This window comes from Oncorhynchus nerka, linkage group LG22, assembly GCF_034236695.1.
Source record: "Oncorhynchus nerka isolate Pitt River linkage group LG22, Oner_Uvic_2.0, whole genome shotgun sequence".
Lineage (NCBI taxonomy): Eukaryota > Metazoa > Chordata > Actinopteri > Salmoniformes > Salmonidae > Oncorhynchus > Oncorhynchus nerka.
The window spans coordinates 23,089,751-23,112,728 of NC_088417.1; the positions used below are offsets into that span (position 1 = coordinate 23,089,751).

Here is a 22,978-nt window from a genome sequence, read left to right on the forward strand (position 1 = left end):
GGTTTCTCATACAATTACTTAGGCTGCCCCCACCTAAAACACATTTGGCTTCAGTTGTCAGTTAATGTTTTAGGTGTTCAATTGATTCTAAGAGGGAGCTGTGCTCCTAACCAAGAATGGATTGTGGTACTTTATATACATCTCTCTTAAGTGTTTCCTCCAATGGTGAGATGATGCCCATAGCTCCTCTCGGTCTCCCTCTTCTCTTCAGGTCGAATCTACAAGTGTCTGTTTACCGGCTCCGTGAGCTCGCTCCTGACGCTGCCATTGGACATGCTTTCCACGTGAGTTCTGATGTCGTATCCTCCTCATTCGCCAATCAGACTCTGTAACTCCTCACCCCCTCCTCATATGAGATGTTTTCTCCATTTCCAGTACTGTAGGTAATCATAAAAAAGAGAAACCCTCACACTGCTCTTGCTGGCATCACTTGTTTAAGCTCTCAGAGCTTTTTGATATTGTTGCATTATTCCTACCAACCTACAACAAGAACTCAGATGTGAATGCCTTTTTGAATCACAGTGTTGTAGAACATTCATCTGTCTTTCTCTCCTCCACCTCCTGGTAGAGAGAACCTGCTGGCGGACTGTCTACAGGGCTGTTTCGTGGTGACGTGTTCGCTGTGTGCTTTCATCAGCCTGGTGTGGTTAAGAGAGCAGATTGTCCATGGTGGTCCCCCACTGTGGCTGGAGCACCACCAGCAGCCCCAGCCCAACGCAGCCGGACAACAGCCCAACGAGGTAACACACGCACACAAAGTAACACGTACATGCGCACACAAGATCTCACACACACTTACAGCCCCTCCATCCACATTCCTCCCCCAGGCTGCAGGTGCAGGTCAGGGAGCAGATGATGACCCCCCTGCAGCCCCCCCTGCCCCCGCCGCCCCTCCAGCTCACAACGAGGCAGAACCAGAGCCCCCAGACGGCCTCCCAGAACAGGGGGAGGAGCCAGAACTAGACAATGAGGAAGAGGGGGCGGCGGCTGAAGATGCGGACGCCAACAATGGAGCTCAAGGTAGGAGACTCGGGCCATCCCTCAGCTGACGGGTAACATAGGACAACAGCAATACTAAGTTATATAATATGTCTTTCTCTCCATCTCTTTCTCGCTCTATCAATCTCTCTCACTTTCTCTCTTTCTACATCTCTGTTTCTGTCTCTCTGTCTATGTGTAGATGATATGAACTGGAATGCTCTAGAATGGGACAGAGCAGCAGAGGAGCTCACCTGGGAGAGGGTAAGACTGGTTTAGTTTCAGCAATCTCCAACACATCTGCCATGACTCAACTTCATGACACAACACTATCCATGACTACATCGATCACCTCGTAATGTCTCTCTCTACCTCTCAGATGCTTGGACTGGATGGCTCCTTGGTGTTCTTAGTAAGTGTTTTACACACCTGGTATAGAGTAATATTTACACACCATGTATAGAGTAATATTTACACACCTGGTATAGAGTAATATTTACACACCAGGTATAAAGTAATATTTACACACCTGGTATAGGGTATGATTAACACACCTGGTATAGAGTATGATTAACACACCTGGTATGGGGTATGATTAACACCTGGTATGGGGTATGATTAACACACCTGGTATGGGGTATGATTAACACACCTGGTATGGGGTATGATTAACACACCTGGTATGGGGTATGATTAACACACCTGGTATGGGGTATGATTAACACACCTGGTATGGGGTATGATTAACACACCTGGTATGGGGTAATATTTACACACCATGTATAGAGTAATATTTACACACCTGGTATAGAGTATGATTAGCAGACTTAATATGGGATGTTATTGCAGTGAAGGAAGGGGTTGTCTTGTTTTCTAAGCAGTAGCACAAGAAAGTAGTGACGTGACATTTTGCGTTGTCTCGTCTTCCAGGAGCATGTGTTCTGGGTTGTGTCTCTGAACACTCTCTTCATCCTGGTGTTCGGTAAGTACACGAACACAAACTCTCTCTAGCGTAATACCCTTCTTAAAACCAACTAGCCTGGTACGGTGGTAGGGCTCAGTATAAGCCTGGGAGCTTTGATATCTTCTTGTTCTCTCTTCCAGCGTTCTGTCCATACCACATTGGTCACTTCTCTGTCGTGGGACTTGGCTTTGAGGAATATGTAAGGAGCCGTTTGTGTCATACTTCTCCTGCCTTTCTGAGCAAAACTTAGAGGTATAATGATATGGAATTTTTGTGGAAGATTTGATCCAAAGACTAAGACAGTGACTATTTTAATGATGTAATATAACAATCTTTAATCAATTGGCTGCAGGGGAGATCTATCTCTGATTTCACAGGGAAGAACTCCAAGAGTAAATGGTTCCATGTCCCTTATTTAGTGGGAGGTAATAATACTATCATATTGTTTACACAACAGTTCTTTATACAAGCAACCATTCCCAGAGCGCAATGGCCTTGTGTTAGGTTGCAGACATACCAGGAGTCTATGAAAGGCATGACATCACAGTCCAACACAGAACATATCCCTGGAGAAGTTACAACAGCTCACCCCAAATTCTGCCACCACAGAATGATATTGAATATGTGTCTTCTCTAGGTTCAAGCTTCCCATTTCGAGGGCCTGATCACGACCATCGTGGGGTACATCCTGCTGGCCATGACGCTCATCCTCTGTCACGTATCCTTCCGCCTACTGATGGGGATCACTTCCTGTGACCATGCAGTGTTACCATGGAGACCTGGGTGCGCAGTGTTCAAGAAATGAAAGAGAGAATTGTTAGTCATCTACCTTTCCTTGCCTGTCCAGATGACAAAGCCCTATTATAATGTTTTAAATAGTGATTGACTGAATAAGGTGTCATAATGTTGGGAGGAGGAGCAGGGATGGGAAGAAAAAACCCATTCAGAAGGATATTTCCTTCTATAACTGCTTATAACACAAAATAACTCTACTGAAAATAATTACTGCCTGTTCCTGTGGACTGTTGATCCTGTCCTGAACTTGACTCTAGAATTTCACTCTTCTCGTGTCAACCTGTGTTTGTTCTTAACTGGTGTCTCTCAGGGGTTTGCGGCTCTGGTCAGGTTCCAGAGGTCCCGCCGTCTACTAGGGGTCTGCTATATTGTTGTCAAGGTAACATTTCGGTTTTAAATCTAGGCTTTAAATCTATTACTGTAAATCTTAAATTAAACACTGAGTGTACAAAACATTAGGAACGTACTTTCTCCTTCCATGACACAGACTGATTCCTTATTGATGTCACCTGTTAAATCCACTTCAAGATGAAGGGGATGAGACGGGTAAAAGAAGAATGTTGAGACATTGATTGTGTATGTTTACCATTCAGAGCGTGAAAAGATGAGCCTTTTGAAAGGGGTATGGTAGTAGGTGTCAGGCGCACCGCCTAGTGTCAAGAACAGCAACACTGCTGTTTTATTCCCCACTCAACACTTTCCCATGTTTATCAAGATTTTATTACCTTTATTTAACTAGGCAAGTCAGCTAAGAACAAATTCTTATTTACAATGACAGCCTAGGAACAGTGGGTTAACTGCCTTGTTCAGGGGCAGAACTACAGATTTGTACCTTGTCAGCTCGGGATTCGATCTTGCAACCTTTCGGTTACTAACTAGTCCAACGCTCTAACCACTAGGCTACGCTGCCGCCCCAAAGAACGGTCCACCAGCCAACTTGACACAACTGTGTCACAACATTGGAGTCAACTGGGCCAGCATCCCTGTGGATCACTTTCAACACCTTGTAGAGTTCATGTCCCCAACAAATTGAGGCTGTTTTTGAGGGCAAAAAGGGGTGCAACGTAATATTAGGAAGGTGTCCTTAATGTTTTGTTCACTCGGTGTAGAACTACTTGACGTGAAGAGGAAAACTAAATGAAGGTTGTAGCGCAACTTCTTTGAATGTAAATCTTCCTTTGACATCAATGAATGATTTATGAATTGTCTGTGTTTTCTTGCATAGTCCCTGTTGTCATGTGTGTGTTTAACATGGTGTGTGTGTGTTTCCAGGTCTCTTTGCTGGTCGTCGTGGAGATAGGAGTTTTCCCCCTCATCTGTGGCTGGTGGCTCGACATCTGCTCTTTAGTACAGACATAACTCTTTCTTCCTAATCTGTCTCTTCTTGCTCTCTACCTCTCTCCCCCCTGTCTCTCTCTACCTCTCTCTCCCCCCTGTCTCTCTCTCTACCTCCCTCTCCCCCTGTCTCTCTCTCTACCTCTCTCCCCCTGTCTCTCTCTCTACCTCTCTCCCCCCTGTCTCTCTCTCTACCTCTCTCCCCCCTGTCTCTCTCTCTCTCTCCCTGTCTCTCTCTCTACCTCTCTCCCCCTGTCTCTCTCTCTCCTCCTGTCTCTCTCTCTACCTCTCCCCCTGTCTCTCTCTCTACCTCTCTCCCCCTGTCTCTCTCTCTACCTCTCTTCCCCCTGTCTCTCTCTCTCCTCTCTCCCCCTGTCTCTCTCTCTACCTCTCTCCCCCTGTCTCTCTCTCTCTACCTCTCTCCCCCTGTCTCTCTCTCTACCTCTCTCCCCCTGTCTCTCTCTCTACCTCTCTCTCCCCTGTCTCTCTCTCTACCTCTCTCCCCCCTGTCTCTCTCTACCTCTCTTCCCCCTGTCTCTCTCTCTACCGCTCTCTCCCCTGTCTCTCTCTCTCCTCTCTCCCCCTGTCTCTCTCTCTACCTCTCTCCCCCTGTCTCTCTCTCTACCTCTCTCCCCCCTGTCTCTCTCTCTACCTCTCTCCCCCCTGTCTCTCTCTCTACCTCTTCCCCTGTCTCTCTCTCTACCTTTCTCCCCCCTGTCTCTCTCTCTACCTCTCTCCCCCCCCCTGTCTCTCTCTCTCTCTACCTCTCTCCCCCCCTGTCTCTCTCTACCTCTCTCTCCCCCTGTCTCTCTCTCTACCTCTCTCTCCCCCTGTCTCTCTCTCTACCTCTTCCCCCTGTCTCTCTCTCTACCTTTCTCCCCCTGTCTCTCTCCATCTTTCTCCCCCTGTCTCTCTCTCTACCTCTCTCTCCCCCTGTCTCTCTCTCTACCTCTCTCTCCCCCTGTCTCTCTCTCTACCTCTCTCCCCCCTGTCTCTCTCTCTACCTCTCTCTCCCCCGTCTCTCTCTCTACCTCTCTCCCCCTGTCTCTCCCCCTCTCTCTCCCCCCTGTCTCTCTCTCTACCTCTCCTCCCCCTGTCTCTCTCTCTACCTCTCTCTCCCCCCTGTCTCCTCCTCCCCCCCCTGTCTCTCTCTACCTCTCTCCCCCCCTGTCTCTCTCTACCTCTTTATCATCAAACATTGCTCTCTATCTCTCCTCCCTGCTTTCTTAAATAAAAACACGTTTCTCTTCCATCTGTTCTGCAGGAGATGTTTGATGCGTCTCTAAAGGACAGAGAGCTGAGTTTTAAATCTGCTCCAGGCACCACCATGTTCCTCCACTGGCTGGTGGGAATGGTCTACGTCTTCTACTTCGCATCCTTCATCCTCCTACTGAGAGAGGTAGGGGACAGGGCTCACACTTATGCTGAGACCCAAATGACACCCTTTTCCCTTTTATAGTGTGGTACTTTTGACCAGGGCCCATAGGGTTAGTTCTGTGGGCCGTACAGCCTAGTGCTAACAGATTCGGACATTGGTTAGAATCCGAATCTTGCCCTTCTGACTCGCAAACTCTCCTAACTTTCCTGTCTCCTCGTCACTATCCTATCTTAATAAAATACATAAAACCCCTTAAAACATTTATTATTATAAAAATAAAGCAGTGCACTATATAGGGTGACATTGGAGACCTTCTCATTGACTGCATTGTTAGTGTGTTGATGAGTTGCTTTGTTGGGTCAGGTGCTGAGGCCTGGGGTCCTGTGGTTTCTGAGAAACCTGAACGATCCAGACTTCAACCCAGTCCAGGAGATGATCCACCTACCTATCTACAGACACATCCGCAGGTTCATCCTGTCTGTGGTACGTACATCTACAGACACATCCGCAGGTTCATCCTGTCTGTGGTACGTACATCTACAGACACATCCGCAGGTTCATCCTGTCTGTGGTACGTACATCTACAGACACATCCGCAGGTTCATCCTGTCTGTGGTACGTACATCTACAGACACATCCGAGATCATCCTGTCTGTGGTGAACACTACATTTCAGACACATCCATTGTTCATCCTGTCTGTGGTAGTTCCAGACACATCCTGGCTCCTGTCTGTGATTATCTACAGACACATCATTAAAGTTCATCCTGTCTGATCTCATCTACAGACACATCTTGTCCCCTGGTGGTGTTTGGTTCTAGGTTCTCCTGATGCTGTGGCTGCCCAGATCAGGATGATGAACACTCATTTCAGACCTACATGCCTTCCTCCCTCTGGCTCTGCTTTGATTATGTGCCGATCATTAAAGGTGTGTTTGATCTCTCCTCTTGTCCCCCTAGGTGGTGTTTGGTTCTATCGTCCTCCTGATGCTGTGGCTGCCCATCAGGATGATAAAGGTCTTCCTCCCTGCCTTCCTCCCCTACAACGTCCTCCTCTACAGGTACGCTCCTTCCTCCCCTACAACGTCCTCCTCTACAGGTACGCTCCTTCCTCCCCTACAACGTCCTCCTCTACAGGTACGCTCCTTCCTCCCCTACAACGTCCTCCTCTACAGGTACGCTCCTTCCTCCCCTACAACGTCCTCCTCTACAGGTACGCTCCTTCCTCCCCTACAACGTCCTCCTCTACAGGTACGCTCCTTCCTCCCCTACAACGTCCTCCTCTACAGGTACGCTCCTTCCTCCCCTACAACGTCCTCCTCTACAGGTACGCTCCTTCCTCCCCTACAACGTCCTCCTCTACAGGTACGCTCCTTCCTCCCCTACAACGTCCTCCTCTACAGGTACGCTCCTTCCTCCCCTACAACGTCCTCCTCCCCTACAGGTACGCTCCTTCCTCCCCTACAACGTCCTCCTCTACAGGTACGCTCCTTCCTCCCCTACAACGTCCTCCTCTACAGGTACGCTCCTTCCTCCCCTACAACGTCCTCCTCTACAGGTACGCTCCTTCCTCCCCTACAACGTCCTCCTCTACAGGTACGCTCCTTCCTCCCCTACAACGTCCTCCTCTACAGGTACGCTCCTTCCTCCCCTACAACGTCCTCCTCTACAGGTACGCTCCTTCCTCCCCCTACAACGTCCTCCTCTACAGGTACGCTCCTTCCTCCCCTACAACGTCCTCCTCTACAGGTACGCTCCTTCCTCCCCTACAACGTCCTCCTCTACAGGTACGCTCCTTCCTCCCCTACAACGTCCTCCTCTACAGGTACGCTCCTTCCTCCCCTACAACGTCCTCCTCTACAGGTACGCTCCTTCCTCCCCCCTACAACGTCCTCCTCTACAGGTACGCTCCTTCCTCCCCTACAACGTCCTCCTCTACAGGTACGCTCCTTCCTCCCCTACAACGTCCTCCTCTACAGGTACGCTCCTTCCTCCCACCCTAGGTACACTCCTTCCTCCCCTACAACGTCCTCCTCTACAGGTACACTCCTTCCTCCCCTACAACGTCCTCCTCTCTACAGGTACGCTCCAGGTTCCTCCTCCTACAACGTCCCCTCCTCTACAGGTACGCTCCTTCCTCCCCTACAACGTCCTCCTCTACAGGTACGCTCCTTCCTCCCCTACAACGTCCTCCTCTACAGGTACGCTCCTTCCTCCCCTACAACGTCCTCCTCTACAGGTACGCTCCTTCCTCCCCCTACAACGTCCTCCTCTACAGGTACGCTCCTTCCTCCCCTACAACGTCCTCCTCTACAGGTACGCTCCTTCCTCCCCCTACAACGTCCTCCTCTACAGGTACGCTCCTTCCTCCCCTACAACGTCCTCCTCTACAGGTACGCTCCTTCCTCCCCTACAACGTCCTCCTCTACAGGTACACTCCTTCCTCCCCTACAACATCCTCCTCTACAGGTACGCTCCTTCCTCCCCTACAACGTCCTCCTCTACAGGTACGCTCCTTCCTCCCCTACAACGTCCTCCTCTACAGGTACGCTCCTTCCTCCCCTACAACGTCCTCCTCTACAGGTACGCTCCTTCCTCCCCTACAACATCCTCCTCTACAGGTACGCTCCTTCCTCCCCTACAACATCCTCCTCTACAGGTACACTCCACAGGTACACTCCTTCCTCCCCTACAACGTCCTCCTCTACAGGTACACTCCTTCCTCCCCTACAACATCCTCCTCTACAGGTACACTCCACAGGTACACTCCTTCCTCCCCTACAACGTCCTCCTCTACAGGTACGCTCCTTCCTCCCCTACAACGTCCTCCTCTACAGGTACGCTCCTTCCTCCCCTACAACGTCCTCCTCTACAGGTACGCTCCTTCCTCCCCTACAACGTCCTCCTCTACAGGTACGCTCCTTCCTCCCCTACAACGTCCTCCTCTACAGGTACGCTCCTTCCTCCCCTACAACGTCCTCCTCTACAGGTACGCTCCTTCCTCCCCTACAACGTCCTCCTCTACAGGTACGCTCCTTCCTCCCCTACAACATCCTCCTCTACAGGTACACTCCACAGGTACACTCCTTCCTCCCCTACAACGTCCTCCTCTACAGGTACACCTACGTGGCTCAACTGTGGCCAGCAGTGGTTGCCACCCCTGGTCCTGGAAAGCTGCAGTGTGTATAAGTGTTGTATTTGGATGCGAGTGTTTCCTAACACCCTCCCGTCTCCTTCCTCTATCCTCCTCTCCTTTCTCTCTCTCTCTATCTCTCTCTCTCTCTCTCTCTCTCTCTCTCTCTCTCTCTCGTCAGTGAGCTCTCTCTCTCTCTCGTCAGTGAGCTCTCTCTCTCTCTCTCTCCAGTGATGCCCCAGTCAGTGAGCTCTCTCTCTCTCTCTCCAGTGATGCCCCAGTCAGTGAGCTCTCTCTCTCTCTCTCTCTCTCTCTCTCCAGTGATGCCCCAGTCAGTGAGCTCTCTCTCTCTCTCTCTCCAGTGATGCCCCAGTCAGTGATCTCTCTCTCTCTCTCTCTCTCTCAGCCCCAGTCAGTGAGCTCTCTCTCTCTCTCTCTCTCTCTCTCCCAGTGATGCCCCAGTCAGTGAGCTCTCTCTCTCTCTCTCCAGTGATGCCCCAGTCAGTGAGTGAGCTGCTCTCTCTCCAGTGAGCAGTCAGTGAGCTCTCTCTCTCTCTCTCTCTCTCTCTCCAGTGATGCCCCAGTCAGTGAGCTTCTCTCTCTCTCTCTCTCAGTGATGCCCCAGTCAGTGAGCTCTCTCTCTCTCTCTCTCTCTCTCTCTCTCTCTCTCTCTCTCTCTGCCCCAGTCAGTGAGCTCTCTCTCTCCAGTGATGCCCCAGTCAGTGAGCTCTCTCTCTCTCTCTCTCTCAGTGATGCCCCAGTGAGCTCTCTCTCTCTCTCTCTCTCTCTCTCCAGTGATGCCCCAGTCAGTGAGCTCTCTCTCTCTCTCTCTCCAGTGATGCCCCAGTCAGTGAGCTCTCGCTCTCTCTCTCTCTCTCTCTCTCTCTCTCTCTCAGTGATGCCCCAGTCAGTGAGCTCTCTCTCTCTCTCCCTCCAGTGATGAGCTCAGTGAGCTCTCTCTCTCTCTCTCTCTCTCCAGTGATGCTCAGTCCAGTGATGCCCCAGTCAGTGAGCTCTCTCTCTCTCTCTCTCTCCAGTGATGCCCCAGTCAGTGAGCTCTCTCTCTCTCTCTCTCTCTCTCCAGTGATGCCCCAGTCAGTGAGCTCTCTCTCTCTCTCTCTCCAGTGATGCCCCAGTCAGTGAGCTCTCTCTCTCTCTCTCTCTCCAGTGATGCCCTCTCTCTCTCTCTCTAGTCAGTGAGCTCTCTCTCTCTCTCCAGTGATGCCCCAGTCAGTGAGCTCTCTCTCTCTCTCTCTCTCTCTCTCCAGTGATGCCCCAGTCAGTGAGATGCCCCAGTCAGTGAGCTCTCTCTCTCTCTCTCTCCAGTGATGCCCCAGTCAGTGAGCTCTCTCTCCAGTGATGCCCCAGTCAGTGAGCTCTCTCTCTCTCTCTCTCTCTCCAGTGATGCCCCAGTCAGTGAGCTCTCTCTCTCTCCAGTGATGCCCCAGTCAGTGAGCTCTCGCTCGCTCTCTCTCTCTCTCTCTCTCTCCAGTGATGCCCCAGTCAGTGAGCTCTCTCTCTCTCTCTCTCTCTCTCTCCAGTGATGCCCCAGTCAGTGAGCTCTCTCTCTCTCTCTCTCTCTCTCCAGTGATGCCCCAGTCAGTGAGCTCTCTCTCTCTCTCTCCAGTGATGCCCCAGTCAGTGAGCTCTCTCTCTCTCTCTCTCTCTCTCTCAGTGAGCTCTCTCTCTCTCTCTCTCTCTCTCTCTCTGATGCCCCAGTCAGTGAGCAGTGATGCCCCAGTCAGTGAGCTCTCTCTCTCTCTCTCTCTCTCTCTCCAGTGATGCCCCAGTCAGTGAGCTCTCTCTCTCTCTCTCTCTCTCTCTCTCTCCAGTGATGCCCCAGTCAGTGAGCTCTCTCTCTCTCTCCAGTGATGCCCCAGTCAGTGATCTCTCTCTCTCTCTCTCTCTCTCTCTCCAGTGATGCCCCAGTCAGTGAGCTCTCTCTCTCTCTCCAGTGATGCCCCAGTCAGTGAGCTCTCTCTCTCTCCAGTGATGCCCCAGTCAGTGAGCTCTCTCTCTCTCTCTCTCCAGTGATGCCCCAGTCAGTGAGCTCTCTCTCTCTCTCCAGTGATGCCCCAGTCAGTGAGAGCTCTCTCTCTCTCTCCAGTGATGCCCCAGTCAGTGAGCGCTCTCTCTCTCTCTCTCTCTCCAGTGATGCCCCAGTCAGTGAGCTCTCTCTCTCTCTCTCCAGTGATGCCCCAGTCAGTGAGCTCTCTCTCTCTCTCTCTCTCTCCAGTGATGCCCCAGTCAGTGAGCTCTCTCTCTCTCTCTCTCTCTCCAGTGATGCCCCAGTCAGTGAACTCTCTCTCTCTCTCTCTCAGTGATGCCCCAGTCAGTGAACTCTCTCTAGAGCTGTTGCTGCTGCAGGTGGTTCTGCCAGCTCTCCTAGAGCAGGGTCACACACGGCAGTGGCTCAAAGGTCTGGTCAGGACCTGGACTGTTAGTGCTGGATACCTACTGTAAGTCTATACACACTTACACACTACTTCAGGGTACCTAGTGTAAGTCTATACACACTTACACACTACTTCAGGATACCTACTGTAAGTCTATACACACTTACACACTACTTCAGGGTACCTACTGTAGGTCTATACATACTTCTATACACTCTTACACACTACTTCAGGGTACCTACTGTAGGTCTATACATACTTCTATACACACTTAGACACTACTGCAGGATACCTACTGTAAGTCTATACATACTTTTAGACACTACTTCAGGGTACCTACTGTAAGTCTATACACACTTAGACACTACTTCAGGATACCTACTGTAATTCTATACATACTTCTATACACACTTAGACACTACTGCAGGATACCTACTGTAAGTCTATACACACTTAGACACTACTTCAGGGTACCTACTGTAGGTCTATACATACTTCTATACACACTTAGACACTACTTCAGGCTACCTACTGTAGGTCTATACATACTTCTATACACACTTAGACACTACTTCAGGATACCTACTGTAAGTCTATACATACTTCTATACACACTTAGACACTACTTCAGGGTACCTACTGTAAGTCTATACATACTTCTATACACACTTAGACACTACTTCAGGGTACCTACTGTAGGTCTATACACACTTAGACACTACTTCAGGGTATCCCAACTGGCAGTGATTTTATATAATTGCAAAAATATATTGTTGGACATTGAAGACTGTAAAATACCAGGAAATCGGTTCCAAAGTATTCCCACATGTAATAGAGAGATATACTGTGCCTTCGGAAAGTATTCAGACCCCTTGACTTTTTCCACATTTTGTTACGTTACAGCCTTATTCTGGATGACCTTTTTTAATCCTAAACAATCTAAACACAATACCTCATAATGACAAAGCGAAAACAGATTTTTCAAAATAAAAAATATATTATTCACTTAAGTATTCAGACTCTTTGCTATGAAGACTCAATTGAGCTCGGGTGCATCCTGTTTCCATTGATCATCCTTGAGAGATGTTTCTAGAACTTGATTGTAGTCCATCTGTGGTGAATTGATTGGACATGATTTGGAAAGGCACACGCCTGTCTATGTGAGGTCACACAGTTGACAGTGCATGTCAGAGCAAAAACCAAACCATGAGGTCGAATGAATTGTCCGTAGAGCTCAGAGACAGGATTGTGTCGAGGCACAGATCTGGGGAAGGGTACCAAAACATTTCTGCAGCATTGAAGGTCCCCAAGAACACAGTGGCTTCCATCATTCTTAAATGGAAGAAGTTGGGAACCACCAAGACTCTTCCTAGAGCTGACCGCCTCGGCCAAACTGAGCAATCTGGGGAGAAGGGCCTTGGTCAGGGAGGTGACCAAGAACCCGATGGCAAGTGGTGTAAAGTACTTTAGTAAAAAATAAAGTACTACTTAAGTAGTTTTTTGGGATATCTGTACTTTACTTTACTATTAATATTTTGGACAACTTTTACTTTTACTCTACTACGTTCCTAATGAAAATGATGTACTTTTTACTCCATACATTTTCCCTGATACCCAAAAGTACTCGTTACATTTTAAATGCTCAGCAGGACAGAACATGGTCCAATTCACACACTTATCAAGAGAACATTCTTGGTCATCCCTACTGCCTCTGATCTGACACACTAAACACATGCTTTGTTTGTAAATTATGTCTGAGTGTTGGAGTGTGCCCCTGGCTATCTGTAAATAAAATAATTAATATAAGGAATTTAAGAAATTATTCATACTTTTACTTTTGATACTTAAGTATATTTAAAACCAAATACTTTTAGAATTTTACTCAAGTAGTATTTTACTGGGTGACTTTCTATTAAGGTATCTTTACTTTTACTCAAGTATGACAATTGTGTACTTTTTACACCACTGCCCGATGGTCACTCTGACAGATCTCTAGGGTGTTCCTCTGTGGAGATGGGAGAACCTTCAAGGACAACCATCTCTGCAGCACTCCACCAATCAGACCTTTATGGTAGAGTGGCCAGACTGAAGCCACTCTTCAGTAAAAGGCACATCACAGCCCGCTTGGAGTTTGCCAAAAGGCACCTAAAGATTCTCAGATGTATGTATGTATGTATGTATGTATGTATGTATGTATGTATGTATGTATGTATGTATGTATGTATGTATGTATGTATGTATGTATGTATGTATGTATGTATGTATGTATGTATGTATGTATTGTATGTATTGTATGTATTGTATGTATGTATTGTATGTATGTATGTATGTATGTATGTATGTATGTATGTATGTATGTATGTATGTATGTATGTATGTATGTATGTATGTATGTATGTATGTATGTATGTATGTATGTATGTATGTATGTATGTATGTATGTATGTATGTATGTATGTATGTATGTATGTATGTATGTATGTATGTATGTATGTATGTATGTATGTATGTAAACAAATTGCTGCAATAGGTGCTTCAATGAAGTACTGTGTAAAGGGTCTGAATACTTATGTTCATGTGATATTTCCGTTTTTTTATTTGACTAATTAGCAAAAATGCCTAAACCCATTTTTGCTTTGTCATTATGGGGTATCGTGTGTAGATTGATGCGGACATTTGAAATAATAATAATAATAATACATTTTAGAATATGGCTGTAACAAAATGTGGAAAAGGTCAATGGGTCTGAATACTTTCCGAAGGCACCGTGACCGTGTACAAATGTTAGGTTTGAAATAATGTTTTAGTAAAATATTTTGGCCGTCTTGTGGTCAATTTGCAGTCTACATGTTCTGGCACCCTGACCATCCACTCAAGAAAGAATCGGCCAGCGGCTGAATCTAGTTGATGATCCCTGCACTGCATATTCACACTTACATACACACACTCCCAAACAGTATAGTATATATTTATTAACTCTCTCTACCCCTCCCCCCCTTCAAGAGACCTCCACTCTTACCTGCTGGGTGAACAGGAAGACAATGAGGCCAACCAGCCTGTCAACAACAACAACAACCCTGCTCCCGGTCACCATAACAACAACCCCGCCCATGTTGTGGGGGAAGGGCTTCATGCAGCCCATCAGGCCATATTACAGCAGGGTGGACCTATAGGCTTCCAACCCTACCAACGTCCCTCTACGCTTCCCCTTTAGGGTGAGTCACACTACACATTACAGCAGGTGGACCTAGAGGCTTCCAGCCCTACCACTTCAGGAAAAGTCCCCCCCTATAATTTGTCTCTTTCCTCCTGTCTGTAGATCGTCTTGCTGATAGGCTTTATGTGTGTCACTCTGCTGGTGGCCAGCCTGGTGTGTCTGACGTTACCAGGTGAGACATGGTAATGGACACGCTCCATTATTTATTGATTCATTTTTATCATTTTTAGCAGAAGCTCTTATCCAAAGCAAAAAGTGCCTTGCTCAGGGGCACATAGACCGATTATTCACCTAGTCAGCTCGGGGATTCGAACCAGCGACCTTTCGGTTACTGGCCCAACGCTCCTGACCACTAGGCTAGCTGCCACATTTGACATGTTTCTTAATTGAAATCAAATGAGTATAATTGATTCATCTCGAGCTAGGAAATGTATTGTATGCCCTTTTTCTACCCTGAATGTCTAGAACATTTTGGTACATTTTCTTCCCCATCAATCCACACACACTACCCCATAATGAGAAAGCAAAAACAGTTTTTTAGAAATGTTAGCAATTGTATTACAAATGAAAAACAGATACCTTATTTACATAAGTATTCAGACCCTTTGCTATGAGACTCGAAATTGATCTTAGGTGCATCCTGTTTCCATGGATCATCCTTGAGATGTTTCTACAACTTGATTAGAGTCCACCTGTGGTAAATTTAAATTGATTGGACATGATTTGGAAAAGCACACACCTGTCTATATAAGGTCCCACAGTTGACAGTGCATGTCAGAGCAAAAACCAAGCTATGAGGTCGAAGGAATTGTCTGTAGAGCTCCAAGACAGGATTGTGTCGAGACACAGATCTGGGGAAGCGTACCAAAACATTTCTGCAGCATTGAAGAACACCAAGACTTCGTAGAGCTGGCTGCCCAGCCAAAGTGAGCAATCGAGGGAGAAGGGCCTTGGTCAGGGAGGTGACCAAGAACCCGATGGTCACTCTGACAGAGCTCTAGAGTTCCTCTGTGGAGATGGGAGAACTTTCCAGGAGGACAACCATCTCTGCAGCATGCTACCAATCAGGCATTTATGGTAGAGTGGCCAGACTGAAGCCACTCCTCAGTGTAAAAGGCACATGACAGCCCGCTTGGAGTTTGCCAAAAACCACCTAAAGATTCTCAGACCATGAGAAACAAGTTTCTCTGGTCTGATGAAACCAAGACTGAACTGTTTGGCCTGAATGCCAAGCGTCACCTCTGGAGGAAACCTGACACAATCCCTACGGTGAAGCATGGTGGTGGCAGCATCGTGCTGTGGGGATGTCTTTCAGTGGCAGAGACTGGAAGACTAGTCAGGATCAAGACAAAGATGAACGGAGCAAATTACAGAGAGATCCTTGATGAAAACCTGCTCCAGAGCACTCAGGACCTCAGACTGGGGCGAAGGTTCACCTTCCAACAGGACAACGACCCTAAGCACACAGCGAAGACAACGCAGGAGTGGCTTCGGGACAAGTCTCTGAATGTCCTTGAGTGGCCCAGCCAGAGCCCAGACTTGAACCCGATAAGAACATCTCTGGAGAGACCTGAAAATAGCTGTGCAGCGACGTTCCCCATCCAACCTGACAAGAGTTTGAGAGGATCTGCAGAGAAGAATGGGAGAAACTCCTCATACAGGTGTACCAAGCTTGTAGCATCATACCCAAGAAGACATGAGGCTGTAATCGCTGCCAAAGGTGCTTCAACAAAGTACTGAGTATTGCGTGTAGATTGATGAGGGAAAAAAACACATTTATACCATTTTAGAATAAGGCTGTAACGTAACAAAATGTGAAAAGTCAAGGGGTCTGAATACTTTCCGAATGCACTGTATATCTGTTTCATAAGTATCTGAAGCCTATCTGTGTACTGTAGTTTTTGCGGGCCGTTGGCTGATGTCGTTCTGGACGGGTAGCTCTAAGATCCATGAGCTGTATACAGCAGCGTGTGGTCTGTACGTGTGCTGGCTGTCCATCCGCGGTGCCACCGTGCTGTTGGCCTGGATGCCCCAGGGACGCACCATCATCATGATCAAAGTCCAGGAGTGGACTCTCATGGTAAGACCTACTCTCTGCTGGAACTGTATGTGGACAAAGATATGGTAGGCTGTACTCATTATGAAGGTGGCTGAATGGATACCTTTTATGTGGCTGTGTGTCCAAGGCCGAGATGTCCATGCCAAGATACTTTAGGTAATATTTCAACATCCGATCATCTCGTGCCTTTAATTTTGTGTGTGGGTTTGTGTAGATTCTGAAGACCCTGGTAGTAGCATTGCTGGTGGCAGGTGTTATTCCTCTACTGCTGGGCCTGCTGTTTGAGCTGGTCATTGTTGCTCCGCTACGCGTTCCTCTGGACCAGACACCTCTCTTCTACCCCTGGCAGGTACTGAGTGTGTTAGAGAGCTAGACTGTAATAGTAGTGATCAGTGTATTTTAAACCGTAAAACTCATTGTACCTTGTGTGTGTGTGTGTGTAGGACTGGGCTCTGGGGGTGCTCCATGCCAAAATCATCGCTGCCATCACCCTCATGGGTCCCCAGTGGTGGCTAAAGTCTGTCATAGAACAGGTGTGTTACCTTATTCCACGTCATTATTCCTTAACCCTGGCGTTCCTTCCAGCATTGGGGAACATCCCGTGCCACATCTATTTCTATGGGCACAAGCACTTTTTCATGACTCAAAACTGTTCACACCGCTCTTGTTGGCAGAGAGAAAAAGCTTATTTTCTGCAATTCTAAACAGTTTGTCATGGGGTGCAGAGAACATTTTGCTGTTTTAAAGCTAATTTTCTTCCAGTTCTATACATCTTGACATGTCTAATGTCTATTCATATGATATTTGAGTGACTCAAACATTAGAACAAAATCTATGGGCTAAAAACCATTAGCTGACATGGTCTAGTTGATCTGGGCATTTCTGACAAGTTAAAAAATACCTCTAAGGTAGACTGACATGACGAGGAAAACTGTTGATGCACAACCCAATTTAAAAATGACATTCTACCATTTACAATTTAAGAGTAATCTGAAAGCCAGACTGAGTTCCTAAAAAAGACAACACTGCCTTAACCTAATAGAATTAGAATTCTCAATCTCACACTGTTTATCCATCTTACATTGTGACTGTAATTGAACCTGTGGAAACCAATGAGACATGTCCACTCCCTCTACATGATCAATATAGCTTTGAACCTTTTGATACTGTGTAAAGTGACCAGTGAGGGGTAACATTGCCACCTCTCCTCCTGTCAGGTGTATGCTAACGGCATCAGGAACATCGACCTCCATTTCATCATCCGTAAGCTGGCTGCCCCTGTCATCTCAGTGCTGCTGCTGTCCCTGTCTGTCCCCTACGTCATAGCAGCCGGGGTCGTACCTACCGTAGGTCAGTCAACAGTGTGTGTGTGTGTGTCCCCTACGTCATAGCAGCCGGGGTCGTACCTACCGTAGGTCAGTCGCGTTTGCGTGTGTGTGCGTGCGTGCGTGCGTTCGTGCGTGCTAATAACACTGGACCCCTCCTGGTGTATCAGGTGTGACTCCAGAGATGCAGATTCTGATACAGAGGAGGATCTATCCGTTCCTCCTGATGGTGGTGTCCATCATCGGCATCCTCTCCTTCCAGATACGACAGTTCAAACGCCTTTACGAACACATCAAGAACGACAAGTAACCACCCATCCTTATCTCCATATCTGGCCTGTTCATTCAGTGTTAGTACAACCCTGGTCCTGGGGAGCTTCAGCTTATGCAGGGTTTTGTTTCGGCCAAGACTACCACACCCGATTTAACTATTCAAGGTCTTGATCAGCTGCTGACACACAAACTTTGTAAGTGCTCTAGTATTGTGATTGACATGACTCTTTTCTCCCCTGTTCCCTCTCTGCCTTTGCTGCAGGTACCTGGTTGGCCAGCGGCTTGTCAACTATGAACGCAAGGCGAGGGGAGCCAGCTCTGTCCCGCCCCCTAACCCTATCCCAGAGTAGTCATGTTTGTGTGAGGTCAAGGCTTTTGGAAATGACCCTTCTCGTGTTCTCCCTCCCTCTCTCGTTCTCTGTGGTGTTCATGCCTTGCTTTGGTTAAGTGCAACCTGAGAACTGTACATGTGTAAATACTTTGGACGCACTCTGTTGTCTGAAATGTAAAAGACTTGAATTAATGCAGTGACCATTGTACATCTTAGTGTATTTATGAAATCAAACTGACAATTTGCCTCCTGTTTGTGTCCTGTTGATTGTCATGTTATAAAATTGTACATTAAAAAAAAGTTTTTACATAATGGAGCTGGTGTGATAGCTTCTTCTTTTGGGATAAGTGGAGATTCCAGCACATTTCCAAACTTCTGCATGTCAGGTATCTCATCTGTCAGCTCTCTGGTGGTTTTAGTTACGTTCCGTCCTTCCTCTGAGGGGAACTGGGTGGTGATGAGTCTGGCCCATGTAGGTGAGCCTCCTGTTGGGCTTCAGGATGGAGCAGAGAGACTTACAGAAGATGGAGCTTGGGGAGCTCTGATGGTAGCCACATTTCTCTGTCTTGTATCCAGAGTGAACTTGTATAGCTCCGTCCAGAGCCCAGTTTCTCTTTTCATCTGGCCACTCCAGAATGGGCATCTCTCCCTCCTGTCTGATCCTGTATACTCTGGGGTTCTGCCTTATCGCCATGTGATGGCGTTTCTCATCTCCCGCTAGGATGGTGACATCGAATCCCATTTCTGACAAGAGCCGTTATTCTCAAAGCAGAACCCTCGGCGGCGGTGGTTAAAGATTTTATCATAGAGGTGTGGGAGTTCAAGTCTCACACGCCCGCCGCTGTGGATGGTGAGGTTCTCGAATGGGACCGTCATCAGGTGACAGCTGTGTGCACGCTAGAGAGCAGACACACATTCCCACACTCTAATCAAAGTTTAGACCTATTTGTTACGTATAGTTGATACAACAGGTGTAAGTAAACCAAGGACCAATAAATAACCAATATGCCTTTATTTTCAATTGGAAAATACTCTGGTCATGGATGAAATCACTGTAGCTGTCCCATCTGTGAATCTGAAAGTGAAAAAACAGGTAAGTAATTTATATGTATCATTCCTTTAAGGTGGTTTATGCATTCAAACAGGAGCATGCGACCTGGGGGTCCATTCAATCGCAACTGAATAGTAACTGTGGTGGCCATATAGCAGTGTTGGGGAAACTGCTCTGAAAATATAGTTGACCAATTACATCACACTGGAAGTTAATCTATGCTAAAGGTGAAGAAACAGTTTACTTAACTAAAGCTACTTGTAAAAAAAGTGTTGACTCAACTTTTTTTGTGGAAAATGATCATATAATCCCAAATGTCATAGAATACTAATTGCAAGAACAGATCACTCTGTATCAGAGGTTAACAGAATGTGTAATTTATCCTATTGAACACAAAACGATGTTTCAATTGAGAATTTGGCAGGTCGGATGCCTAAAAAAGAAAATAAATTCTTGCCTACTTCACCCATATTTAAATTTAGCCAAAAATGTTGTTTGTAGCTCCAGTAGTAAACTACATGGGAAACAAGTCATGAACTACTGTAAACACTACACGTTTCAATTTAGTTCAACTATCACCAAGCTACTGCAAAATGTAGTTCACTTACGAGTTGAAATATATTTAGTTCACTACGTTCCAACAGTGCCATATAGTATTCATATTCAGCATTTTTTATCCCTTTTTCATGATATCCAATTGGTAGTTACAGTCTTGTCCTATCGCTGCTCCTGTATAGACTCAGGAGCAGCGGGCCTTAGGTGTCTCCAACTGTGAGTCTTGGACAACCATGGTTTGAACTGGTAAGTACGTACATACTGTATCAAAGCCTAGTGTGAAGACCCGGCCACTCAAATCAAATAAAATTGTATTAGTCACATGGGCCGAATACAACAGGTGTAGGTAGACCTTGCAGTGAAATGCTTACGTACAAGCCCCTAACCAACAGTGCAGTTTCAAAAAATATGGATAAGAATAAGAGATAAAAAGTAACAAGTAATTAAAGAACAGCAGTAAAAATAACAATGTATACAGGGGGGTGTCTGTAAGAGTCAATGTGCGGGGGCACCGGTTAGTTGAGGTAGTATGTACATGTAGGTAGAGTTAATTAAAGTGACTATGCATAGATGACAACAGAGAGTGGTGTGGAGAGGGAGGGGGGGGGGCAATGCGAATAGTCTGGGTAGCCATTTGACTAGAGGTTCAGGAGTCTTCTGGCTTGGGGGTAGAAGCTGTTAAGAAGCCTCTTGGACCTAGACTTGGTGCTCCGGTACCGCTTGCCGTGTAGTAGAAGGGAGAACAGTCCATGACTGGGGTGGCTGGAGTCTTTGACAATTTTCACTCAGAACGGTGGGCGTGATATTTACACCCTGGTGTGAAGTCACATGAGTGTGGTTTTCACATCCTAGTTTGAAGTTATGCCAGCAGCATACCACCCTGCATACCACTGCTGGCTTGCTTCTGAAGCTAAGCAGGGTTGGTCCTGGTCAGTCCCTGGATGGGAGACCAGATCCTGCTGGAAGTAGTGTTGGAGGGCCAGTAAGAAGCACTTTTTCCTCTGGTCTAAAAAAAATATCCAATACCCCAGGGGACACTGCCCTGTGTAGGGTGCCGTCTTTCGGATGGGACGTTGAACGGGTGTCTTGACTTTCTGAGGTCATTAAAGATCTCATGGCACTTATCGTAGGAGTGTTAACCCTGGTGTCCTGGCTAAATTCCCAATCTGTCCCTCAAACCATCACGATCACCTAATAATCCCCAGTTTACAATTGGCTCATTCATCCCCCCTCCTCTCCCCGTAACTATTCCCCAGGTCATTGCTGCAAATGAGAACGTGTTCTCAGTCAACTTACCTGGTTAAATAACAAATAAATAGAATAAATTAAGTCCGCCCCCCTCATAAATCAACGAGGTGTGAAAGATTGACATAATAGCTACAATAACTACTAATGTGTGTGGGAGTGTTGTTATAGTGTGTGTGCGCAGGGTCAGTGTAGATAGTCTGGGTACCATTAATTGACTATTTAACTGTCTGGCTATTTAGCAGTCTTATGGCTTGGGGGTAGAAACTGTCTCGGAGTCTGTTGGTCCGAGAGCCGATGCTCCGGTACCGTTTGCTAAATGGTAGAAGAGTGAACAGTCTATGGTTTGGGTGCCGGGAGTCTTTGGCAATTTCAGGCCTTCCTATGAAACCACCTGATAAAGAGGTCCTGGATGGCAGGAAGCTCGGCCCCAGTAATGTACTGGGCTGTCCATACCACCCTTTGTAGTGCTTTGCGGTCAAGGGCGGTGAATTTGCCATACCAAGTGGTGGTGCAGACAGTCAAGATGCTGTTGAAGATGCAGCTTTAGAACTTTGAGGATCCGAGGGCCCATGCCAAATATTTTTTGCCTCCTGAGGGGGAAGAGGTGCTGCCGTGCCTTTTTCACGACTGTGCGGGTGTGCGTGGACCATGTTAAGTGCTTTGTCGTGACATGACTATCAAATTCACCCAAGTTATTGTGGGAAGCTTGTGGAAGGCTACCCAAAACGTTTGACCCAAGTTAAACAATTTAAAGGCAATGCTACCAAATACTAATTGAGTGTTTGTAAACTTCTGACCCACTGGGTGATGAAAGAAATAAAACTGAAGTAAATCATTCTCTCTACTATTATTCTGACATTTCACATTCTTAAAATAAAGTGGTGATCCTAACTGACCTAAAACAGGGAATTTTACCAGGATTAAATGTCAGGAATTGTGAAAAACTGAGTTTAATTCAATTCATTTGGCTGTATGTAAACGTCCAACTTTAACTGTAGGTAGGCTACATGGAGAAAGTGTTTACTTTTTGCAATAAAAGGGATATTGTCATATAATTGAACTGTAATCCAAAGTGTATTACAGTGAGTGAATCTGAAAAGAAAAGGTGGTACTCATGGCAGGTTCAGTAATGTTCTTGCCTGTAAAACACACATACAGGCACACACATACTTCTGCAGTCACTTAAATATAGATACGACTACCATAAGAAGCCATTTAATCTAATGATATAGCCTACAATAAAATAAACATTTGTCGCTCTGTTGAAATCAAATCAATTGTTATTTGTCACATGCGCCGAATACAACAGGTGTAGTAGACCTTACAGTGAAATGCTTACTTACAAGCCCTTAACCAACAATGCCGTTTTAAGAAAAATAAGTGTTGAGTAAAAAATAAAAGTAACAAATAATTAAAGAGCAGCAGTAAAACAACAATAGCGAGACTATATACAGGGGGTACCGGTACAGAGTAAATGTGTGGGGGCACCGGTTAGTCGAGGTAATTGAGGTAATATGTACATGTAGGTAGAGTTAAAGTGACTATGCATAAATAGTAAACAGAGAGTAGCAGCATCGTAAAAGAGTGTGAGGGGGAGGGTGGACAATACAAATAGTCTGGGAAGCCATTTGATTAGTGTGTTCAGGATTCTTATCGCTTGGGGTAGAAGCTGTTAAGAAGCCTTTTGGACCTAGACTTGGCGCTCCGGTATCGCTTGCCGTGCGGTAGCAGAGAGAACAGTTTATGACTGGGGTGGCTTGAGTCCTTGACAATTGTTAGGGCCTTCCTCTGACACCGCCTGGTATAGAGGTCCTGGATGGCAGGAAACTTAGCCCCAGTGAGGAACTGGGCCATACGCACTACCCTCTGTAGTGCCTTGAGGTCGGAGGCCCGAGCAGTTGCCATACCAGGCAGTGATGCAACAAGTCAGGATGCTCTCGAT

The 22,978-nt window shown here is 46.8% G+C and overlaps 1 protein-coding gene and 1 pseudogene across 1 annotated transcript in view; one reads left to right on the forward strand and one right to left on the reverse strand.

Annotated features, from left to right (window-relative positions):
- LOC115104510 (E3 ubiquitin-protein ligase MARCHF6-like) overlaps positions 1-18,498 on the forward strand; it is a 32,114-nt gene extending 13,616 nt beyond the window's left edge. The window contains 23 exon segments of the mRNA XM_065007073.1: positions 212-284; positions 569-740; positions 828-1,020; positions 1,181-1,242; positions 1,358-1,390; positions 1,909-1,960; positions 2,083-2,141; positions 2,580-2,660; positions 3,048-3,116; positions 4,010-4,084; positions 5,337-5,471; positions 5,814-5,933; positions 6,409-6,509; positions 10,903-11,040; positions 13,981-14,170; positions 14,172-14,192; positions 14,297-14,366; positions 16,093-16,274; positions 16,468-16,602; positions 16,697-16,786; positions 17,471-17,603; positions 17,749-17,884; positions 18,114-18,498. Of these exon segments, the coding sequence (XP_064863145.1) occupies positions 212-284; positions 569-740; positions 828-1,020; positions 1,181-1,242; positions 1,358-1,390; positions 1,909-1,960; positions 2,083-2,141; positions 2,580-2,660; positions 3,048-3,116; positions 4,010-4,084; positions 5,337-5,471; positions 5,814-5,933; positions 6,409-6,509; positions 10,903-11,040; positions 13,981-14,170; positions 14,172-14,192; positions 14,297-14,366; positions 16,093-16,274; positions 16,468-16,602; positions 16,697-16,786; positions 17,471-17,603; positions 17,749-17,884; positions 18,114-18,201 (2,408 nt within the window). The 3' untranslated portion in view covers positions 18,202-18,498.
- LOC115104511 (arylamine N-acetyltransferase 2-like) lies at positions 18,453-21,607 on the reverse strand (annotated as a pseudogene).
- Between the last annotated feature and the right edge of the window lie 1,371 nt (positions 21,608-22,978).